Here is an 18,972-nt window from a genome sequence, read left to right on the forward strand (position 1 = left end):
GCCACTAAGAGTTCAAGGCCAGCCTGGGCTAAACAAACAAACAAGAAGTAAGAAGATGTGAATAATCCTGAAGGCTGAAAGCTGCAATCCATTGCAGATACAGCAGCCGTGCCCAGCTGCTCTGCTCCTTCATCCACCTCCATCTCCGGATCCCCAGTCTTCCAGTGGAGAATAAAGACTTGGAAAAGTTTGGAATTAAAAGGTAGTATAGGAAAAGGGGTCCTCTTGTCTTTCCCTAATTCTTCCTCAGGTCCAGTTCCTGTTCCTGGCTCAACTGAGACGCCATGTGGTTCCTAACTCTTCCTTGGAATCTTCCCTTTGTGCAGACCGTTTCCTTGGAATGTTTCCCTTAGCGCACATCAGACCCTTTTCTCCGCCTCCATCTGCCTCTTCTTCAGCTACTTTGGACCACAGCAGTAACAGAAGCGCTGCCTGCAGCCTCTGGTTCTCCTTCTCTATAGTGGGGTCCCGTGAGCAGAGCAGCATGAAGAGCGCTAGTAACCCCACAGACTTCTGGGTTTAATTCATATTTTAGAAGAAATTCAGCGTAACTGTCTCATATAAGTAAACTCATCATTTCAGCAAGTAATTATTTGTTTTGGCTATTGCATTAGCTTTCTGTCACTATAATAAAACATTTGAAATAATTGCCTCAGAAAGAGAGAAGGTTTATTTTTGGCTTATGCCAATTGAGGTTCCCTTCATGATTGGGCAAGCTCCGTGTTTGTCGGCTGCTTGTAGAGGTGCTAGATGGCAATTGTAGGGAGTGTGCAAGAGAGAGAACTGCTTATCACATCACCCATGGCTGGAAGGCACCACGGAGCTGGAAGGGATAGAGGCCATATCCTGTTTCTCTGTACCCCACAATAACATAAGGATCTCCCTCCAGGTCCCATCTCACAGCTAGCTGTTCCACCAGTCCCAAAAGCACCACCCCAAAAACCAAGCATTCAGGCATCTTCCAGATCCAAAGATCCTATAGCAGATATGGCATCTATTAAGTTGAGTGCTCACAATTTTCTGATTATTTGCCATCAAATTCTTTTACCACAATAGTATTGAGACTACTTTTTCTTCTTGATCCTTATCTAAGTTCTTTGATGTTGCAATAAAAACCTCAAAGTGACTTTTTTGTCTTTTTTTTTTTTTTTTTTTTTTTTGGTTTTTCGAGGTAGGGTGTCACTCTGGCTCAGGCTGACATGGAATTCACCCTGTATTCTCAGGGTGGCCTCGAACTCACGGCAATCCTCCTACCTCTGCCTCCTGAGTGCTGGGATTAAAGGCGTGCGCCACCACGCCCGGCCTTTTTTGTCTTTTCATTAGCATATGTGATGATGGGTTTCATTTTGACATTTTCATGCATATATAATATATTTTCGTCATAGTCACCATTCATCTGTTATCTTCTCCTCCCCACCAGTCCTCCTCCTATTTCCGTGTTCTTTTTTTTTTTTTTTTTTTTTTTTTTTTGAGGTAGGGTCTTATTCTAGCCCAGAACCTGGAATTCACCCTGCAGTCCCAGGCTGGCCTGAGATTCACAGCGATCCTCCTACCTTTGCCTTCCTAATTCTGGGACTAAAGACATGTTCCACTATGCCAGGTCCCATGTCCTGTCCTCTCCTCTGTACTCCTTTTACTCCTCTTCCTTCCTCTTCCCTGGACTCTTGAGTAGTTTACAGAGCCAGACAGAGGTTCCCTCCTGTGGAGCGGGTCTCAGTTCCATAGTTGTTATCCCCATCATTTTTCAAATAATGACAATAATGCTTATTTTAATGGTCTTTCTTCATATAAAATACTTTTGAAATTTATTTATTTTTATTAGTTGTGAACATATTCAGTCTGTAAAGTACCATCCTTACCCTCATTCCTGCCCCCCCCAAAGGGAGCCTCCTTGTTTCCTTGTTGGTAATCCCCGTTACTGGCTTGCCACTATTGCATCAGTGGGCACTTCTTGCTTGTCCAGTTGGCAGTGTGCCATTCGAGGAGCACGACTGAATATGTCTGTTGGCAGCAGGTCTCTCAGCAGCAGGCCTAACACCTTGCAGCGCGGTGAGAACTGGTGGGCAGGGAGGAAGTTTACATTTTCAGTTCCACCATGATATCTTGTGACCAAAGTGTGTGGTGTCTTCAGCACTAGGCTTTTCCCTTTTAGTTCTGTTGAGCACCTCCTATTGCAGTCATTCATGTGGCGCTCACTCACCCCTGGCACTGGGATTTCACGTAATAGCCTATGGCTTCTGTACGCACTTTTATCCATTCACCTAATCCGTATAGGGTACTTTGATTTAAATTATTTTTCTTTAATTTTCAATGAGCTTATCCGTTACCAAATTTCCTTATGGCTTTTTCATATACCCTTAGTTTTGCTTTTCCCCTACTCCTCTCTATTGCCTCTATTTCTTTTTTTAAAATTATGTTTATTTATGAGAGAGAGGGAGGGGGAGAGTGGGGGGATGGACACGCCAGGGTCTGTAGCCACTGCAGAGGAATTCCAGATGCATCTGGCTTACATGGGAATGGAACTTGGGTTCTTAGGCTTTGCAAACAAATGGCTTAACCACTAAGACATCTCTCCAGCCCTCTATTTCTTTTTTTTTTAAATAAAATTTAAAATAGATTAACATGGAGACATTTTATATTTTTATAAAATACTCTGTGAATGACTCTAATTCTAATTAAGTTGATTGTTTTTAGTTATTAATGTTTCCTTCTTGAAATTTTCATATTAAAATTATCCATCTTGAAGTAAAATTATATCAATGATTACAGTTCTATCATGATCCTAGGATGTGAACAACAGGAATAATTAAAATTTGTAATAAACAACATTTTTATCTGTATTTAAAGATTTCTTCAATGGACCAAGCAGATGTTACAAATTTTTGTCTTTGATATGATAAATTTCCCATTAATCCTGAAAATCTGTGTTTAAGGAACTTGCTTTCAAGTTTTGTGTAATTGAGCTGCAGTTTGTGAAAGTGGAGTTTTGTGTGTTTTAGTCCAGGCACATGTATTTGAATTTTTCTTTGTTGTGCATCAGGAAGGTAGGACATAATTACATTGCATGCACATGTACAAACATATATATATATATATATATATATATATATATATATATATATATATGTATATATATATTCAAATTCATATATATTTTTATTGTATATACAACCTCATTTGGATTTGAATCTATGTATTTTACTCTTTAGAAATCTGAAATAATGTTCATTTTAAGCTTTAACAGTCTTATGTAAAATTTTTAATCTTTGTCTAGGTTGAAGAAATTGTGGACATTGGATCATTTGCTCCAGAAGATATCCACATTCCTAAGATTTATGTCCATCGTCTTATAAAAGGAGAAAAATATGAGAAAAGAATTGAGGTAATTTACTTGGCTTCATAGTCAGTACTATGGCTCTACTTGGCAAAACTCTGTATCCCTAAGGCTGTTCTAGGAATGAAAGATTGGAGCAACAAGTTTTTCTCTGGGTCGTGAGTAGGAGTCTCTCATGGGTCCATTGAAAGGGAGATGGGAGCATGATTGTGCCCCAGTCCAGCCTAACAGTAACTCGTGCCTACAAGAGTCAGTGCCATGGCCTGTGATTCTGTAGGCTATATCTGGCAGACTTTTGTGATGATTTTAATTTAGGGTGCATGGTTTTGGCTGGCTATCCTAGAGGGCAGAAATGAATAATCAGGGTTTGGGTGGCTTACACTTGCTAGACTCTTAATGTTTGCTCAGAAATATCTGTCTAACCTAAATTGCTTTGTTGCTATTTATTTATTTATTTGTTTATTTATTTATTTATTTTGGAGTACAGACAGAAAGCATTTTAACTAGCTTTGAGATCTGAGCAGGTGGTAGACATGTTTGTCCAAAAATTACATACTAGGAAGATTGGAGGTGTTCCCAGTGACCTGCTGTGCCTGAGTTGATGTCAAAAGTTTCTAAGATGCTGGGCATGGTGGCACACACCTTTACTCCAAGCACAAGGGAGGCTGAGGTAAAAGGGTTTGAGGCCAGCCTGAGCTACAAAGTGAGTTGGAAGTCAGCCTAGACTAGAGTGAGGCCCTACCCTAACTCCCCTCCCACCCAAATAAAATTTCTAGAGATTAGCAACATAATAGATATGCAGTGGATGATAGAGAGTTGCAGGTACCCACTACTCTGGCCATCAAACAAAAAGACATTCTACAATCAAAAACTATTATCAGGCCCTTGGGAGGCAGGGTGGGGTATTTGCAAAGAAAAACCAGTCTGTTTTCAAAGAGATTTAATACTGGGAAAAGATATCTGTCTGATTACTGCGTCTTCCCATGGTTCCTACAACACACATGTAGCAAAGTTATCAAGGCTCAGCAGTGGAGAGGAGCAGTCAGCAGCTTTAGCACCAGGCAGGCATCTCCCTGAGGCGAGCTCCATTCTAACAGTCCTGTGTGGAACTAGCGGTCAGCTGACGGTGCTGGGCACACTTTGTGTCAGAGAGCCAGCAAGTACATGTTCCTCTTCAAGAAAATCTGGCCTCTTATTTCTAGAGTTGTTTCTGCCAGCAAGTGTCACCTGTGGTCTTTATTCATCGCTCACCATCATATTGCAGACTTGCCTCCTAGTAATGAGAGCTATTTTTTTAAACTGAAACAGTGATAAAGCAGAAAGCATATCTTAAACCTGAATAATTTGTTTCTGTTTATTTTAAAGCGCTTATCACTCCGGAAGGAGGGAGATAAAAAAGCCAAATCTGGTAAAGCTGGAGACGATGTAAGGGAGCGGATCATCAGGCGGGCTGCTCTTGAGTTCGAGGATGGCATGTATGGTATCCTTCACCCTCGGAGACTGACTGAAGACATGATCTTTGTTTCCTTACTGATCAGGCTACTAGATCTACTGAATGGTGATTCTTGGCTAGTTCACAGTAACCGTGAAGCAGTTAGTCAGTCTTTATAAAGTATCACAAATACCCTACAGACAGCAAGATACACAAAATTAGTATGATGACACTTGTTTTCATGAAATAGCAACCAAAAATTCACTTAATAATTTTCAAGTATACCATGGATTTCCATACAATTTGGCAGTTATCTAGGTTTTTGAGAAAAGTGACAACTCAGGATGGGAGCTCCAGATCTTAGAAGCACTGGTGTAACCACTGTTATGTTGATAGTGTTGTTGATATTCTGACATTTGAGTACTAAATGAGACATAAAATCCAATTTCCTTACACACTTCTGCTTCCTTTGGTCAAAATGTTATGAATTCTTTTGTACATAATGTTTTTAAGGATACTTAGTGATTGATTCAAATTCTTTTTTTTTAAATATTTTTTTAAATTTTATTTATTTATTTATTTGAGAGCGACAGACACAGAGAGACAGACAGATAGAGGGAGAGTGAGAGAATGGGCGCGCCAGGGCTTCCAGCCTCTGCAAACGAACTCCAGACGCGTGCGCCCCCTTGTGCATCTGGCTAATGTGGGACCTGGGGAACCAAGCCTCGAACCGGGGTCCTTAGGCTTCACAGGCAAGCGCTTAACCGCTAAGCCATCTCTCCAGCCCTTCAAATTCTTTTTTATATAAGTTTAGCAAAAAAGGATGGAATAGATGTGATCTAGGGTGTCAGACTCTCAACACTCACCAAAGCTGTACCTATTCAGTGGTTCTGCATTCTTTGTTTTGCAAAGTTTGAAGAATGAATCTCAATGAAGAAAGCGTTTTAAGAGAAGTAAATTCATTACAGAGTGAAAGAATATGGGGTAAAAAGCTCTTTGCATCATCAGAAAGGGGTCCTGAACAGGTTGTAATCAAGCACCTGGATCAAAGGCATTTATGTACTGAGGACATAAGTAAATATCCTTGGCCCAGATGGAAATTCGGCATTAATTGGAATGAACTTTATTGGTTAAACTTAAATGTATGCACAGGACTTTCATTGGTTAGTGGGCCAGTGAGAAGAGCATACAGTCAAAGTCCAGCAGAAAGACTCAGGGGGTGTGGCTTCACAGGGCCAGCCAGACCTGCTGAGATCAGCTATGTTGTTTTTTCCTAGAGCCCTTGTCCTTTTTATCTGGCTAGCTTGAGCATCTCATCCCCAGCTGACAAACTTTTATTCTCTCTAGTGTTCCTGACTTTACTGTTTTAACCCCAGCATTCACTTTCAGCTGTTAGATTCCCAAGAGGAGGACAGAAGGACAACTGCTGCTGAGGAGTGGCTGAGCTGTAGCCAAGGGCACGGAGGGAGACGCTGACACCCAAGGTCCCGCACCCCACTGCCTCGCACGTCTCCTCCCCCATCAGTAGCAAGTTCCTTTTAAAGAAGGGTCTCTTCTGAGTTATATGTGCAGAAAGTTGATTGCCCAAGCTGTCTCTTTGGTAGACTGGACCTTAACACCTTTTTTTTCCAGCCAATCTGGGCATAGGAATACCTCTTCTGGCCAGCAACTTCATCAGCCCAAATATGACTGTTCATCTTCAAAGTGAAAATGGAGTCTTGGGTTTGGTAAGGTGGAAATTCAAGCTCTTTAGTTGTGAACTATTTCTCAGTGTCCTTTAATGTTCACTGGAGTAATAATATACATATGGAAAATATATACCCTCTCTGGAAAATGTGTGATAATAGTGAGCATATGGTAAATACTGATTGTGGTAATAATCTATGACCTTTTTCACAGACACAAACCTACTAACTACTATGTATCTGGATAAAAGTATATTGCTATTGAAGCTGAAGACTTTCACTTTTAAGGTCCTTAGAGCTTGTCTAGAATGCTTGATTTTATCATTTTAAAATAATTTTATTTATTCATTTGAGTGAGGGGGCAGATAGAGAGAGAGAAAAAGGAAGAGAGAATGGGTTTCCAGGGCCTCCAGCTACTGCATACAAACTCTAGACACATGTGCCGTCCTATGCATTTTGCTTACTTGGGTATTGAACCTGGGTCCTTAGGCTTTGCAGGCAAGTGCCTTAATTGCTAAACCATCTCTCCAGCCTCAACTTCATCATTTTGAAGACAAGGGAAATAACTATATGTGGTGAACATGAAGAGAAATTCACAGCCAATGTTTACTCAGTATGGACTCTTACCTTTTTCTTCTACCTTTTTCCTTTTCCTCCCTTTCTCTTCACATGTGTCATGCTAGGAAACTCTGCCTCACTCCTTATTAGAGTTATCTTTTAACAAGGTAAACACAGTTGGCTGAAGGTGTCCTGAAGTGGTAGGATATTTGCTTGGCATTTGTGCAGCCCTGGTTTTGACCTTACATGTATGTATGTACATATGCACATGCATGCACACATACACAATTAAATTTTTAAAACCTTACAGAAAGGGACTGAACAAAAGGAATGTAAGGATGTCCAAGCTCAGATATATAGAAATGGAAATGGGAAGTGAGAAGCTCAAATTCAGACTTTTAGGTGGGGTACACTAGAAAGCTGAAGCTACGTTCTTCAGTCCTTACAGCCAAATAATGTACCTATGTAGATGGTACTCCCTGAGCCTGCAGGAGGCGTCTTGAGTACTTCAGCTCCATAGTTGTTATGGAATAATTATTTTCTATAATTGACATATTTTTTTTCTTAAAGTATAAATTTCTTTTAAGCTGATAATATTTAGAAAATCATTTCCACTTGCTGAGTCACAACTATTAGTATAGTAAAGACTGATAAATATGAGAAACAGCTATAAGAATACAGGGATTCTAAAAGATTCACCTCAAGTCTTCGGAGGATAACTTCCTGGGGTTTTGTTGTTGTTGTTATTGCTGTTCTGTTTTGCTTTTAACTTTTGGCATGTAGGCATACAAATAATTAGGTTACATTATGGTAATTTTTCATGCATTTGTAAATTTTCCTTCCCTTTCTTTACTTTCTCTTCCTTTTAACCTTCCTCCTCCCCAATCTTTCTTCCACTTTCATGTCACATGTGACTTCTTGTGCTTTACCCTTTCTCCATAATCTTCTTCTGTCATAGTCTCCTGTCTAGCTTCATATCCTATGTCCTTCCTCACATCTCTTTATTTCCCACACAAACATTCAAAATCAGGATCCAGATAAGAGAAAGAATATGCAATTTTTGTCTTTTTAGGTCTGGGTTACTGTACTTAGTAGGATCATTTCCAATTCCATTCATTTTCCTACAAATTTCATTTTCTTTATAACTAAATAAAATTTCATCATCTAGATGAAACACATTTTTATTGTCTTGTGAGTGGTTAATAGACATATAGGCTGGTTCTATTTCCTATCTATTGTTAATAGAGTGGTAGTGAACATGGATGTGCAGGTATCTCTGTGGTAGATATATAGCTTTTTGGTGTATGCCCAGAAGTGGTATAGATGGGTATTATGGTAGTTCAAAGTTTAGCTGTTTGAAAAATCTCCATACTGATTTCCATACTGGCTGTACCAGTTTATATTTCCACCAACAGCAAATTAAGGGTTCCCCTTTTCCCACATCCTCACCAGCATTTGTTGTTATCTTGTTTTTTTTTTCTATTTTTTAAAAATACCAATCCATCATTTATCTATCTATCATCTGTCTATCTGTCTATCAATCAATCTATCTATGAATGTGAGAGAAAGAGGCAGATAGAGTAAGATAGAAAAAGAACACTAGGGCCTCCAGCTACTGTAAATGAACTGCAGACACATTCACCACCATGTGCATGTGGCTTACCTGGCTGGGTACTGGGGAATTGAACCTGGGTCCTTAGGCTTCGCAGCCAAGTGCCTTAACCACAAAACCATCTTTGCAGCCTCTCTTTCTATTGTTCTTTTGTTTTTTCAAGATAGGATTTCATTTTAGTCCAGGCTGACCTGGAATTTACTATGTAGTCTTAAGGTGGCCTCGAGCTCACAGCAATCCTCCTACCTCTGCCTCCTGAGTGCTGGGATTAAAGGCGAGTGTCACCATGCCTAGATCCCTCTTTCTACTTTTTTTTATTGACAATTTTATGTGTGTACAAAATATATTTAGATAATTGTTGCTTCTCATCCCTCTGTCTTTTCCCTTCTACCCTTTCTCTATTTCCTCCTACCTCAAACTACTAGTCTGTCTAATATTTTTTAATTAATTATGAGTTTTATTACATGAGCCTATCAGGTGCTGATCATGCTCCCATCAGGTTATACTCTTATATCCTCTATCCTCTGTCCCCAATCCATTTGGGGCTCTCATTAGTGCGGTTACTGAAATTTCCTCTGGGGTCATGAATGCCATGGTCAGTCTTGGCAGGAGGGTAGCCATACCACAGGATACTTCTTCCCACCTTGTCTTACATTCTTTCCACTCTTTCTTCCACAATGTTCCCTGAGCTTTGGCAGGTATGTCATGTGTACTTTAGTGGTAAGCTCTCTGCAATCTCTAGGTTTCTGCTTTGAGTCATTCTGTGTGTTCTCAGTGTCTGTCACCATCTTCTTGGAGCTGGTTGTCAGGCTAGCAGTGAGAATAGCACTCGTGTTTTTTTGTCACTTTCTGCCATAATACCTGTGGGCCTTGGCAGTTGTGATGGAGGTGAGCTGTTTCATGCTAGGCCGCTAGCTAGCTAGCTATCTTTTCTTGTTGTATTGATAAATGTTGGTTCTCCTAGTTTTTACTGCTTTCTCTAAAACAAAGCAGATTCTCTCAACAAGAGTGAGAGCAGCATGGGTTAAATGGGATAAGCTTAGTCATTTGGAAGACTTTTGGACAGGTACCTGGGATTTTGGGGGAAGCAATTTATACAGTGGTTATAGCATGTGATTCAAGAAAATCTTTATTCACTAACTGAATGTGTATTGTATTTGACAGGGTCCATACCCATTACAGCACGAAGCTGATGCAGATCTAATCAATGCAGGTAAATTCATTCACATATTTTTTAGCATTTGCCTACAATAATGTGAAAGAATTAGGACTTAAATTCCCTCTCTCTTCTGTGGAGCCAATCTTGGCTGAGGTAAAGGAGGAAATATGAACAGGGGGAAACTGAGTAGCAGAGCCTGTCTGGGTTAGTCAGGAGCTGGCCTGTAAGGAGAGAAACACTCTTGAGTGGTGTTATGAAGGAGAGTTAAATAAAAGGACACTTTACAACAGTTTGGACAGGGTAAAGGGAAATTCAAAAAGGAAATGCTGAAATCCCACCAGGAATTATTTTTACCCTTATCCTAAAGCAGTGCCAGGAAAGGGCCATCCAATAGGAACTCCATATGGATGGTCTGTGGTAGGATATCTGCTTAACAATTGTTCATGTATGTGTGTACGTATGCACATGATGCAGCCATACAAAATTATACTTTTAAAACCTTACTGAAAGGGACTGAATAAAAGGAATGTAAGGATGCCCAAGTTTGGACATAAAAAGATGTAAAATGAGGGCTGGAGAGATGGCTTAGCAGTTAAGCGCTTGCCTGTGAAGCCTAAGGACCCCGGTTCGAGGCTTGGTTCCCCAGGTCCCACGTTAGCCAGATGCACAAGGGGGCGTACGCGTCTGGAGTTCGTTTGCAGAGGCTGGAAGCCCTGGCGCGCCCATTTTCTCTCTCTTCCTCTACCTGTCTTTCTCTCTGTGTCTGTCGCTCTCAAATAAATAAATAAATAAATTAAAAAAAAAAAGATGTAAAATGAGAAGCTCAAATTCAGACTTTAAGGTGGTGTACACTAGAAAGCTGAAGCTACCTTCTCAAGTCCTTATAGCCAAATAACATACCTATGTAGTTGGGATTCCCTGAGCCTGCCAGGGAGGTGTCATGAGTACTTTGGCTACGTAGTAGTTACTGAATAATTATTTATTATTTATTTACTTATTTGAGAGCAACAGAGAGAGAGAGAGAGAGAGAGAGAGAGAGAGAGAGAGAATGGGTGCACCACAGCCTCCAGCCACTGCAAAAGAACTGCAGACACATGCACCACCTTGTGCATCTGGCTTATGTAGGTCCTGGGGAATTGAGCCTTGAACAGGGGTCCTTAGGCTTCACGGGCAAGTGCTTAACTGCTAAGCTATCTCTCCAGCCCCAAATAATTATTTTTTATAATTGACTTTTTTTTTTAAGTATAGCATCAGTGGTGGACTAGTCTCATTCATGGGCTTCTTCCCACTGGCCATTCCAAGTGTAAATGTTGGTCTTCTCTACCCTCTGGATAGAGAATGTAGGAGTGGGCCCATAGCAGAAGGAAAAGCAAAAGGCCCTGGAGTTCTTACTGGAGGGAGAAGACATTCCGTGCAGGTCTAGAATTGCCACTAAGTTGTGAAGAAAAGTGCAGGCTTTCTGTAAACTGAGGACAACATTGTCTTCTTCATCCCCATGATCATGTACTTCGTCTTTGTCATTAGCCAGCCATTTGACTATTGTGAGGAATAAAAATTCATATGTATTATTAGTCTAGAAGATGAACAGGTCAGGCCTTCTGGCTGTTGTCACTGTCTGTATTTGAGGCAAACTTGCCAGCATGGCCACTGTGTTGGTCTTGCCATCCTTGGAAGTAAGGCGTCCCATAAGAAGCTAATTTCTGTGCTCTAACAGGATTTTCAACACTGCTTTTTAAATTCATTCTTCCTCCACAAAAGTATTATTCTTACTCTGCATTTAAAAATAGTGTTTAAGTCTCAGAAGTATTATAAGCTGAACATAAAGGCCAGCTGTCAAGTAAAACTGATATTTGACACTTAGAGGTTTTAGAAGCTATGCAGATTCCAGTTGAGTAGCTGAATTAGCTGGCGCGTCCCCAGTGTGAAAGGCCCACTGTGATAAAGCCAAGCCGATTAACCATTGTACTCCGCCCTGTAGCAGTAGTTCATTGATCTGTGAAAATATTTGCTGCTTGCCTTAATTAGTTACTAACATTTAATTAATTTATTATGCTAGTGAGTTACTTGCAAAATGAATAACTTTCAGGCTTAAGTTTATAAAACCCACTTTCTTTGAGTGTTCTTGTCATCTTTTCAGTGGCATGGCTGGACAGTGGGTGTTTCTGATTCTATTGAGCTTGATAGTAGTTAAGTTCTAATGAAGTTACCACTTTCCTTCTCCATCTTGTAAAATACCACAGATAATCTTACACTACTTTGCAAATCTAAAATCTGTCACCAAGGGATCAGCTAAGTTGCGAATCTGCTCAGTAATATCCTGACTTAAAATTGGGGCCCCTTTGGGGATTTTTGTTGCGTTTCATTTCAGAGCTATACAAAGTAGGAAAGAATTACTTTTATTTGGAGAACCTAAAATTTACATTGAGGATTTCCTCAGTTGATCTTAGGAAATTACCTGGAATGTAATTAAAACAATAGATTATGCATATGGGTATAGTCATTCTATGAAAATTTCAAAATAATAGAACTACATTCAAGGATCCCTTTTTCTGTTCTCTGAAGACTATGCAAAATGAATTAACACTGGTACAACACCATACACATTTTCACATGTGTTTTACTATTTGAGCTTCAAGTGAAAGATTGCTATATGATATGGGAAACTGAGGCCCAGAAAAGGGAAGTGATGTGCTGAAGAGAACATTGTCAAGGACCGCACCCCACAATCTGTGGCTCCTGAGGCTTGGCTCTGTCCATGCACCTGTTGGAAAGCCAACTCAGAGGGGCTCCAATGGCAACACCCAGAGCATTTCATGGTTGAGATGGAAATCTGATATGTTATCCTCTAGACTGATGGTACATGATAATGAAACTCTGAGTGTGAAATAGTGAAAGTTCTAACAACTTCCACATTTTTGCTATTATATTAATACAAATTGTGTATGCATCCCTGTTTCTTGGTGCTGTTGTCTTAGGTTAACATACAAAGAATGTTTTAAATGACTTAAACTGTTGTTAAAATTGCTTTAGAAAGTGCCACTATTTTAATTGCCTGTCCTGTACAGCCTTAACCCCTTCCATGTAGCTTCTACCCCAGCAACTTCCAACCGATCTGCTGAGGTATGATCATGACCTCTAAGAATATTGGGCGATGCCGGAAGACAATTTTGGTGGTCAGTCTTAGGAGAGTGAGTGCTACTGGCATATACACAGTGGAGGCTGGAAATGTTGCTGAACCTTTATGAAGAGCAGAACAGCCCTGACAAGGAGCTACCCAGGTCCACAGGTCAACAGTGCGGAGGAGAGACCCTGCTTTAGCAGTACCTGTACCACTTCTGAGGAATCATAGCCTGCAGATTAAGTACAAACAGTCCTGAGTTCTCCCTCTGTTGGGCACCTTCAGATCTGAACCATCCTTTTTGCATGCCTTTGTTTGTACTCTGCCCTTCACCAGGGTTTTGTTTTGTTTTTTTCTCTTTCCCCACCTTTTTTCATCCCCGTCTCCATGTTGGCAGTTTGTAACACTCCTTCATTTTCAGCCATTTGTGCACTTTAAATCCCTTAGTGCAGCGATGCCCTCCCCTGAGCTTATGGCATGCCTCGTGTCTTTCCCACGATCCTCAATCGTGTTGTCTTGTAGTCATTTATCTCTCCTGCTGGGTAGCAAGCTTTTTTTGCTTAGGACAGTTGTCCTCTTACATTTCCATGCCCATAGCAACAGGATCACCTGTGACTTCTTAGGAAGGAAATTCTCAGCTCTCACCACACACCTGAATTAGAAACTCAGAGTTGGTAGCAGCAGCAGTCTGCATTTTTTAAAGATCTTTTTAACTTTTATTTATTTATTTATTTAATAAGAGAGAGAGATACAGAAATAGGCAGGGAGAGAGAGAAAGAGAGAGAGACAGAGAAACAGCGAGAGAAACAATGGGTACGCCAGGGCCTCCAGCCACTGCAAATGAGCTCCAGATGTGTGCACCCCTTGTGTATCATCTGGCTTACATGGGTCCTAGGAAGTCAAACCTGGGTCCTTTGGCTTTGCAGGTAAGCACCTTAACTGCTGAGCCATCTCTCCAGCCCAGCTTATCAGACCTTCCTTCATGTGGGTCTGATGGACATAAGCTTGAGGACCAATCTTTAGGGCAGTTGAAAAAGCAGTGTTCAATGACTGTATGTGCTCACTGTTGAATAAATGACCTATTAAGTTATGAAGCAAGGGATCAGGTAACTAAAATATTGATGTACTCTATTGACAAAATGTGGAAAGGTTCAGATTATATTTCCAGAAAACTTGGAGCAGACAAAAATCAATCAGGAATAGCCAACTAAGGCTGCCACTCTTCAGGTTGAGGGTGTTATTGATTATAGTTATGTGATTCTTCTTGACCAAACTTGGACACTGCATTAGAAAATTATGGATTGAACTTTATAAAACTGATTTTCTGTAGATATTGGATGCTTAAAAACGATGTCAAAAAAGTATAATCATATGATCCAGCAATCTTATTTCTTCATATGAAACCAAGGGTCTAGGGGCAAAACATCAAGTGTATTAAAAAGACATCTGTATATACCATTATTCACAATAGCCAACAAAATAGATAGCACCTACATGATTATCAGCTGATGATTGGATAAATAATATGTGGTGTATGTATATACATAATATAATAATATTCTACCATAAAATATTAAATTCTGTGATTTATGCAATATGGGTGCTGCTGCAGAACATAGTGGTAAGCATAATATACCTGGTACAGAAAGACAAACCATGCATATTCCCAGTCATATATGGGAGCAAAAACCCAGTCTTATAGAGGTTGAGAATATGATGATAATTACCGGGGGAGAGGGGGCAGGGAGTGACTGGGAAAGTTTTCCAGTGTGTACTAAGCTACAGTTACATAGGAGTTAGGAGTTCTGGTGTGTTGTTACACATATATAAAAATATTATAGTGCATATTTCAAAAAGCTAGGAGAAAGGATTTAAATTTTCTTTATCATAAAGGATCAGTGATAGAAGAGACATAAATGTTTATCCTGATTGAAACTTTGACAATATATCCATGCATTGAAATGTTTCATTGTACCTCATAGACATATATATATATATATATATATATATATATATATATATATATATATATATATATATATATATAATTTTTTAATCCAAGACCTTTAATTCAGTTTTTGGTAATGTCCATAAATGTCTCCATACCACTTCTTTTCAACTACAAATAGAAGGCACTAGGCATTATAGCTCATTCACAAAGTAGTGATTTCTTCTGACAGTGTTGGAGGCACATATGAAATGGTTCGGATATTAACAAAATTAAAAAAAAACCACAGGACATGTCTAATTTTTTTATTATTTTTCTATTGTGCAAGTACAGGCAGTTTGGTACCATTATTAGGCTCATACATGACCTACCCCCTCCCCATTGGCCCCTCCTTGTTGAGGTATATGGGTCGTTTAAAATTTCTTTCTTTTTGTTTTTTGGTTTTTCGAGGTAGGGTCTCACTCTAGTCCAAGCTGACCTGGAATTCACTAGGTAGTCTCAGGGTAGCCTCAAACACACAGCAATCCTCCTACCTCTGCCTCCTGAGTGCTGGGATTAAAGGCATGCACCACCACCACACCCAGCTTAATTTTTAAAAAATATTTTTATTTAAGGGCTAGAGAGATGGCTTAGTCATTAAGGTGCTTGTCTGTGAAGCCTAAGAGTGCATGTTTGAATCTCTAGGTCCCATGAAGCCAGACGCACAGTGATGTAAGTGTGCAATGTCGCATATTTGCACAAGGGGGGACACGTCTGGAGTTCATCCACAGTGGCTGAAAGGTCCTGGTGCACCCATTCTCTCTCTGTGTCTCTGTCTGTGTGTCTGTCTGTCTGTCTCTCTCTCTCTCTCTCTGTGTACCTTTTAATTAAAAAAATAGTATTTGCAAGCAGAGAGAGAGGGGAGAGAGACAGGATAGGCACACCAGGGCCTTTGTCTACTGCAGATGAACTCCAGATGCATGTGCCTTTGTACATCTGGCTTTATGTGGGCACTGGGGAATTGAATGCGGGTTATTAGGCTTTTCAGGCAAATGTGCCTTAGCTGCTGAGCCATCTCTCCAACCCTAATTTTTTTTTTTTTTTTACGTAGCAATTGAAAATAAATAAAAATGTGTAAAACTGTGGCCAATTAACTTACTTCAAAAGAATATAATTTATATGAATGTGTTAGTAGAGGCCTGAAAATGTTTCCATCGAAGTTGTTCTGGGCTTTATAATAGAATTATGCTTTATGATCATAATATGGAGATAAGTGTACTTTTCCTAGTCTTAAAATTTCCTACAACATGCTAAATAGTACCTCCATATACTGTCAACCAGTGAAGCATTTCCTTTAAGAAGTCTTGTGATGAAACACCAAGAAAACAAAAGAATTGCAGTGTTGACGGTTTCCTTTTTTGTTCTACCTATTCTTATTTTCTGACTCTTCCTCTCACATGATCAGGATTGGGTTTTCTTGGACATAGTAGTTGTGTTGAGATAAGTTTTAGCTGTGTTGTACATGTCCTGAAGTCCAGAGCTCACATTGTCTACTGAAAACTCCAACCATATAAGCCAGTTTCTGGTCTTGTAACAATTATCACCAGAGGCAGAATGGCATTGTCTCTTCCAAGTAGTTTTCAGCAAAGAATAATAACAATAGAAATAATAAAAGCTAATTTTTTGAAGGTAGGGGAAGGACTTCACATGCAGTTTCTCCAAGTCTTATATGTGTTGTCTAAAATCCACTTATAACTACATCAGAAAATGCTTTGCAAAGCTTTGCAGTATTTTGGAAGATATGAGAATGTTCCCATCACTTAGAATCAGACTCCCTTGAGGAATAAATATTTCAGCATGATATAAATAGGTTCTTTTCTTTGTTCAAATTTGAGCTCAAATGGCGTGGGATGAAGAGTTTGCTTTCATCAGTACTTGAGAAGATGGGGGTGTAGCTCTGGTGCCAGCTGGAGATCGTCAAACTTCTTATATTCTGATGGATTTGTGAGCATTTCTGTATTCTGAATTCTTGCAGTCTGCTTTTCTTCTTCTTTTTGTCTCCTTCCTGAATTGTGGCCTGTAGTGGTCTTAGATGGTTGAGTTGTCTTTGGTCAGGTGGCATGTGAACACATTTGGTGGGGACACCTAAGATGTTCCTGGATACCTTAAATTCTGAACAGATAGGAAATAGATTATAAGACAGGAACAGCTTGGGTCTGGATCAAATGATATTATTTGCTATATGATAACTGAATAAACAGAAGATATTTGTATTTTACTTTGTTTTGTTTATTTTTGAAATGGAATCTCACTCTGTAGCCTTGGCTGGTCTTGAACTTGTTGTGTAGCCATTTGATCTTAGAAGGGCAATGATCCGAGTGCTGAGATTGCACCAAGGAGTGCACACCACACCTGACTAGATCTGAAGATATTTTCCAGCTCTGGACTTACATTCGTGGAAGTTAATATTATGTATGTTGGCTACTAGTATTCTCTGATTTCATGAGTCTCATGGTTTTATCAGAAGCCTATGAGAGAGTGAAAAAACCAGAGAGATTAATAAGGAATAGGTATGTCCCTTTTATATTGTTCACTCATTTTCATTTCATTGTTTATCTTTTGTTTTTTGAAGTAGGGTCTTGCTCTAGCTCAGGCTGACCTGGAATTCACTATATAGTCTCAGGGTGGCCGCTAATTCCTGTGGTCCTCCTACTTCTGCCTCCTGAGTGCTGGGGTTAAATACATGTGCCACCACGCCTGGCTCTCATTTCATTTTTATTTTCTCTCTTGCACATTGATACAATGTGTAAACATTTCATATGTTAGTGATGTGGTATATGTAGAAATTCTAAAATGACTGACACTTGATACAGTGATGATACTTGTGGCATATTAATGAAATACCTGTCACCTCACAGTTACTATCTTACCTCTATGGTGAGAACACTCATTATGTCCTAGCAAAGCAAATTTCTTTTCTTTCTTTTTCTTTTTTAAAATTTATTTATTTTGAGAGTATAAGTGCACCAGAGCCTTCAGCCACTGTGAACAAACTCCAGATGTGTGTGTCCCCTCACACACATGTGCAACATTGTGTGCTTGCGTCACTGTGTCTAGCTCACATGGGACCTGGAGATTCGAACATGAGTTCTTGGGCTTTGTGGGCAAGCACCTTAACTGCTAAGCCATCTCTCCAGCTGTTTTGTTTTGTTTTGAGGTGGGGTCTTGCCCTAGCTCAGGCTATCCTGGAATTTACTATGTGGTCTCAGGCTAGCTTCAAACTCACAGTGATCAATCCTCCTACGTCTGCCTCCTGAGAGCTGGGATTAAAGGTGTGCACCACCATACCTGGTGCAAAGCAGCTTTCAAATACAAAGTGTGGCATTGTTATCTGTAGCCACTGTGCTGCACATCAGATTACAGAATGCCTAATCTTACCATTGAAAGTTATTTGTCAAGAACATTGAAGGGCATCTCTTGTGTCACTCCTTTCAAGGTTTAGATTTCTTCTGGCATCTTACAGTAGTGTGCTGACAGGTGTCACCCAGAACTCTCCCTTTATTCCTGTTAGCATTCGGCTGTGACTTATGAAGTGTAGGGGATGGGATGGTGGAAAACCAGACAGGTATGTGCAATTGAGTGGTGCATTCTCTGTAGAGAATTTCCAAGCAATAATCCCATTCAGTGTTGGTTATTACCACTTTACATGGGTAATGCTAAACAATGTTAGTTGCACACACAATTCTCCTTTCACAGGGCAGATATTTCCTGCTGTATTCCTCTGCCCCATGTGCAATTGCATTTTGATAGAGGGATCCTGAAGTATTTTGAAACCAGAGATAACACAGAACTCTCTGTCCACTATGACACTCTTAGAAATCTAACAGATCTTTTTCCTCACTTTCTATTTCTTTCTTTTGTGTCTGTATGTGTTTGTATTTAGGCAAAGAAACAGTTACTGTTCTCCCAGGAGCCTCTTTTTTCTCCAGTGATGAATCATTCGCAATGATTAGAGGGTATGTAATAATGTAGCCCCTCATGTCGCACAGTGTGGATTGAGCTGAGTCATCCCCCAACCTAGGAGCGAGGCTTTGAAACAGTCCCATTCCCACAATCTCATTAAAACCATCATGGTTTATTTAGCTGC

General features: G+C 39.9%; 1 protein-coding gene across 1 annotated transcript in view; it reads left to right on the plus strand.

The window, feature by feature from the left end:
• Window positions 1-18,972, plus strand: part of Oxct1 (3-oxoacid CoA-transferase 1) — a 126,507-nt gene that overhangs the window by 68,118 nt on the left and 39,417 nt on the right. The window contains exons 8-12 of the mRNA XM_045132692.1: window positions 3,275-3,382; window positions 4,700-4,814; window positions 6,399-6,493; window positions 9,786-9,834; window positions 18,769-18,841. Coding sequence (XP_044988627.1) covers window positions 3,275-3,382; window positions 4,700-4,814; window positions 6,399-6,493; window positions 9,786-9,834; window positions 18,769-18,841 — 440 coding nt within the window. The remainder of the gene's footprint in view (window positions 1-3,274; window positions 3,383-4,699; window positions 4,815-6,398; window positions 6,494-9,785; window positions 9,835-18,768; window positions 18,842-18,972) is intronic.

Source organism: Jaculus jaculus, chromosome 13, assembly GCF_020740685.1.
Source record: "Jaculus jaculus isolate mJacJac1 chromosome 13, mJacJac1.mat.Y.cur, whole genome shotgun sequence".
Lineage (NCBI taxonomy): Eukaryota > Metazoa > Chordata > Mammalia > Rodentia > Dipodidae > Jaculus > Jaculus jaculus.